This window comes from Electrona antarctica, assembly GCF_951216825.1.
Source record: "Electrona antarctica genome assembly, chromosome: 14".
Taxonomy (NCBI): Eukaryota; Metazoa; Chordata; class Actinopteri; order Myctophiformes; family Myctophidae; genus Electrona; species Electrona antarctica.
The window spans coordinates 43,418,654-43,424,653 of NC_136795.1; the positions used below are offsets into that span (position 1 = coordinate 43,418,654).

The window sequence follows — 6,000 nt, forward strand, 5'->3', positions numbered from 1 at the left end:
CCCCCAATCCAACCCTTGATGCCGAGTGCCAAGCAGGGAGGCACTGGATCTCATTTCTTCAGAGTCATTGGTATGACCCGGCCTGGGATCGAACCCCCGACCCCCCAGTCTCAGGACGGACACTCTAACCACAAGGCCACTGGTATTTTGGATTTAGTCACAATGCTTGGTGTGAACTAGGGGGCTTTGGGATCCAGGACCGGAGGAACCAGATCATTGAGGAGCCAGGAAACGGTTCAACCAGTGAATCTGTTCCATCACATTTGGAACCGTTTCCGTAATCTGTTCTTCACGCTGTCTGTCAGAGATGGTTATGTGGACTTCATGTCTGCTATATATGCAATTACAATATAGTGGTGGTTGTCAGGAGCAACTTCCACAACCAAAGCGTACAAATAACACTCTCTGAGTTCCAGACCTATAAGGGCCTGAATCCCCTTAGATTTTAAAATGTTTCTGTTGCTTAGTTGTTGTCCCCTGTACCTCACTTTGAGAACTACAATCATATGGATTCAATACGGTCTGTATGATTGATTGTTTTTGCTTTGTTTTAGTTTTTCTCAAAAAATGTATCCCACATTTTTGTAACCCATTTTTTTCACCCAGTATCACACTCAAAATGTGTTTTGAGCATGTTTATATATTTTTTTTAATATACGTATATAACGAAGCCCACAATGATATAGATTTAGAAAGGAACGGTTTAGGGAGGGAATCGTTGTTGATCAACTTCCACAACCAAACCCTTAAACGTGATGATAAAAGTACTTATGGCTGGTTCTGCATCCCATGCATTAAGCTGCAGCAGTCAGTCAGTCAGTCACTATTTGAATGTCCTCATCTAACTCTAGCCGTTCCCTCCACCGCCCGCCCGCCCGCCTGCAGCCTTTGATGTTCCTGTCCATCCATCATGCTGTCAGCCTAACTCCTCCTGGCTTTAGGGAAAACATCCACGCTCAAAAACGCAACGATAACGCAGTCAAATGATGCGCTTGCCCGCATACATGTCGGCACACGCCTTTCATATTCTATGCGAGGGTGTGTGTGTGTGTGTGTGTGTGTGTGTGTGTGTGTGTGTGTGTGTGTGTGTGCGTGTGTGCGTGTGCGCGAGTGCATGTGTTTTCAGGACTCCACCTTAGCCCATAGCCTTAGCGCTTGCGACAGAGGTCTTAAAGGTTAAAAATTTAATGTAGATGTTATTTAGACAACGTTCATGTGTTTACCTGTAATCCTATAGTTTGTATATAGTTTCAACTTGGTACCGATCATTTATATTCTGATACTCTTTTGTTGAGAACTATTATGCTATTCTGGGTTTACCCGTGATCCTGGATTACTGAGGAAACTACACTACACTGTCTCTCTGCGTTTTGATGCACGTGTTTACCTTGCTGTGTTGTCCTAAATTGTAAATTCAATTTAGTAAAAATCAAACGTGTGAAGTGAGGGGCGCTCTTATCATCGTACATCATGACGTAAAACAATAGCCAATTTGAGTGCCACAATTTTTTCCACCCTAAAACATGATCATCAGGTATTATTACAATATAAGGGGGGAGAACTTTTTCCAAAAAAGTACAGTATTTGTTAAAATCATGCTTTTATGTGGACACGCCCACCAGTTAATTAAGTATACCTGAACTGAAGCCGCACCCACAGCTGTAGTTGTATGATAAAGGGGGAGGGGTTATGGGGGGGGCTGATAGTGTGGTGTCACTATATTACTGTTTATTTAATTGGCCCGTTTGACTGTCAAGGGTTCGGCCTCCAGGAAGAAACCCTAAATACAAAGTTAATACACCATTGCACATAAAAACAACTCCAGGGTGTCTAATGAAGTACTGTCACCTCATAGACACATGAAAAACTGGAAAAATACAAAAATTGTGGCAATCCATCTTTAATGTTTGTGTTGGGACAAAGATCTACACTGCTCTAGCACCCCTCAAACGTATTAAATTGTACATTCACTTATTTTTTCTTCCATGTCCCGCCACATCCATGCTTCTTCCCTATTAGGTAACCATGATGACGCATTGTGGCCACGCCCTCCATCCGGACTTGAAGAATAAACCGTCCAGTCAGATGTGAGCAACTTTACCTGTCACTCATTTCACGGCTCCATGTGGGCCAATCATATAGAGTTTTATGTGCCTGAAGTCTGTCCTGGTTGGATGAATGTCGAAACTATTTATTTATTCACTGTCACGCTTTATTTTGGATTGGTTGAAACTTGAACTTTTTCTTTTTTTTTATGTTCTAAAGTGAAGTCCAGGGATGCCTTTTAGGGGGTTCTAAATGGACCCTTACTTCTGTAACTCGGAGAGCATACAAATGCAACCAAATGGACCCGTAAGGTTCCATTTGTAGGCTCTTCCAGTTAAGGGGGGCCCTTGAAATTAAAAGGTTTGAGAACCACTGTAACTGATACGTTTGTGAAGTCATTGACACATATACACCAGTCATTTGAAATCAAACCTGATTCATGCACTACCAGAACATTCCATTTTGTAATAATAAAACAACTGTTTTGCATCACTTTCCTTTGTCATGCCTTTCTTTGTATTTCTTTCTTGTTTTGATTATATTTGTTCTTTTGCCACACATTTCATCTTCTTAATCAGCCGGTTCCCAGCATTTTCTTTGCCCTGCAGGGCCCACTTGAAAGTATCGAAATAGTTCACGGAACCATCTATCTGACCACTTTAACATACAGTAGCATTGTCAGTTAGTTTTAATGACATAATCGTGGACATAATAATCTATTAAAGCATGAAGGCGTATCAGCTGCAGGGATCCTTTTAATGCATGTTTCAATATAGAAGCCTTTGTGTTTGTCATGTCTTCCCGTCTGCATATTGTCCCCCTAAATGATAAATGGTGCATTTATATAGGGCTTTTATCCAAAGCGCTTTTGCATAGATTGTGCATGACATTCACCCATTCACACACACACATGGCGGAGGAAACCATGCAAGGCACCAACCTGACCTGCACATCGGGAGCAATTATACATTTATAATTAGGGGTTCAGAGTCTTGCTCAAGGACACTTCGACACTAAGTATTTATATGGGGGAGACCGGGATCGACCTGCATGGGAACCTTGCGGTTTTCGCATCCAGCCCTTTATACCGGCCACCCTACAACCCCTGAGCCACTGCCGCCCGCTGTTTTCTCTCCGCATGTTGATCCAGACTATAGCAGTGTTGTAACTTTATACAACACTCGGTCAAAGAAAGCCTGGAATCCCCATATCGCTCCCTCCCATCATCACACGATGGCCATTTAGGACCTGCACAGTCTCCGCTCTGTTCCGTTTCCGTCGTCCAGATCACCACGATGAAGCCTCCCCCCCCCCCCGTTTGAACTGCGGTGCAGAGAGCAGTCTTCACGGAGGCTTGTCTTGTTGTGGTGGGCTCAGATAAAGAGCTCTGTGGGATTCCATGGTTTTGAAGCGCGGGCCAAGCGCTATAAATCGCCGGCTTCCTCAGTGTTTCTTTGCCTTCTGTCCACCACTTTGGGTCTTTTAACCAGAGGCTGCGGTCCAACCATCCCACTGACCCCAGAGACGCTCTGCTTCCAACAGTCCAACGGCCATCCACCCACCCTCCCACCCATCAACCCATCCATCCATCCATCCATCCATCGGTTTATGGTTTATTTCGATCTTATGCCATTGGAACATTACAAGAACAATCATACATGTATTAAACTCATTTGACATGATCGAAAAGGTATAGGCGGAAGCTGGTAGCTTATTAATGCCTATCCTTATTACATTGTTAAGTAATAACTAAGATAAATTTGGAAAGAAAGAAAAAAAGAAAAAACACTAAACAAACAAGACATTAAAAATCCCATCCATCCCACAGACCCCAGACCAGACGCTCTGTGCTACCAACACACTAGGGACATCCAGTGTATGTCCGTCACATTCCCTGGTGTCTGCCTTACTTAACTCATTAATCGCCACCAGGGGGCGCCAAAAGGCCCAGACCGCCACCATATATCTTTTATTTTATTTTATATATGTTTATTTTTTTCTAAAAAAAAATGTTTTCTTTTTTTTTACCATGTTAATAAACACGAAAAACACGTCCTTGGTGCTCCAGGACATCATGAAAAAGAAGTTAAATAAGTCCTTGGCGACCATTGTTTAAGTATTCTGTAGCCTACTTAACACTTATGATGCTGCCAGAGTTTTTCTGAATAAAGGCGCTAAAGTGCCAAGCAGATGGGCAGATTTCACTGTGAAATGCCGCGCCTTCCATTCCCTCAGATTTGAGTTCAAAACGTTCACGCTGAAAGAATATATATTCAAAGATGTGCGCCACATTTTCGTGACTTTTCAAAAATAGCAGATCTACAAGCTTGTAACGCGGCACTCAGTGCAGCGCTATGAGCTTGTAGATCTGCTATTTTTCAATAGCTTAAAACACCAAAATGGGTTCCCGCCCAAAATGGGTTAATTGAGAAGACGTGTATACACATTATTAACATCCTAAGTGTTAACCACTTAAAGGGATAATTTTTTGGGGATATCCCCAAAAAGCCTTTTATGATGTCTCACCCCATGTAGACTCGAATTCATGGATATATTTTAGTTATTGTTACATTCCTATAAGCCAATACGTTGATGACCTGCTCCCTATGGAGACACACAGGAGACTCTTTGTGTCTCCATATAGGAAACCACTGCTGGTGAGCTTGTAGATCTGCTATTTTTGGCGAATGGTGCCCCTTGCTAAACGTAGAGCTTGTTCCACTGCACACTGATGATGTTGTCTGATGGTAATAACATTTGGTGGTCCAACACAATGGACCGGGTAATGTAATGCTCTGTCTCTCTGGCGCTGGAGAAGGAACGCATGGGCTTGTTTAGCCATCACTTCAAGGGGAATGTGTTTTTTTTTCTCTCTCTCCTTCTCTGGAAGACAATTTGGATGCATTATAGAGAGGATAGGGGGAAAAAAGCAGATTTGATTTCAAAGGGGCCTCACACTCATTTGCATTGGAATTGCGTTCTTTTTTTCGTTCTTTTTTTTTTTTGTTCTTTTACCCACGCAGTTCAGTTCTTGCACATTTCCATGTGTTCCCATTGTCCGTGACCTGTTCTTCTGTTTTCCAAATGAAACTCTACACCCCTCGCTGTATTTATTTGATGTGCTGATTCCACTGCCCGAGCAAGGGAGAGCGAGAGAAGCCACGAGAATAGAGAGAGAGAGAGAGAGAAGAAAAGGAGAGGAGACTCCGACAGACATCTGAGAGACAGGAATTTAGTCTTTCAGCACAAAGTCTTTGTAGAATGTGTTGTTTCTGGAGGGAGTGTTGCGCCGTGCGCGTCGAAGCGCTCGTATAACTATTGCAACATGGGCATCCATTCCAGGGAACGTGCAGGTATGCACGTTGTCGTGCGCGCGCTCGTGCACGGCATGCACACGCATGCCGCAGAGGAGAGTGCATGTCAGTCGAGCGTCACATGCACGCGAGTGTGACTCGTACAGTATACGTACGGTTGTTTGCATGCATTCCGGTCTAAAACCAGCCATTATTTTCCTTCACACCGATGTTGGCGAAAAACAGTGGCGTCGTGAACTTGTTGATCGGCTATTTTCGGCGCGCGACACGTATGAAACGGTCTCCTCTTGTCTCTCCTCCCGTCTCCCTTTCATCTTCATTATTACTCCAGATAACTGGGAGGCCTCTTTCCAACAAATATTTTCGCTGTCTAATTAATTGTGTCTCCCACCAAAATAGCCCGTGGTAATTGGCCTTTTGTGTAAATACGGGGCCGTGAATGTCATCTCCAAAGAGAGCGGACATCACGGCCCCATTAGGGATCAAAGGCCTTCCCCTCGCTTCCGCTTTGTTATCTCTAGTCACATCTCTCACATGCACACACACACACACACACACACACACACACACACACACACACACGCGCACACGGCTGTCCTGTGACAACAGCAAAGGGCAGCTGAAGTGCTCCTGGGGCTTC

General features: G+C 43.9%; 1 protein-coding gene across 1 annotated transcript in view; it reads left to right on the forward strand.

Moving 5' to 3' along the window:
- Positions 1–2,494, forward strand: part of LOC306936647 (centrosomal protein of 112 kDa-like) — a 63,080-nt gene extending 60,586 nt beyond the window's left edge. Inside the window, exon 5 of the mRNA XM_079520232.1 lies at positions 2,020–2,494. Within this exon, the coding sequence (XP_079376358.1) occupies positions 2,020–2,023 (4 nt within the window). The 3' untranslated portion in view covers positions 2,024–2,494. The remainder of the gene's footprint in view (positions 1–2,019) is intronic.
- Positions 2,495–6,000: the final 3,506 nt, after the last annotated feature.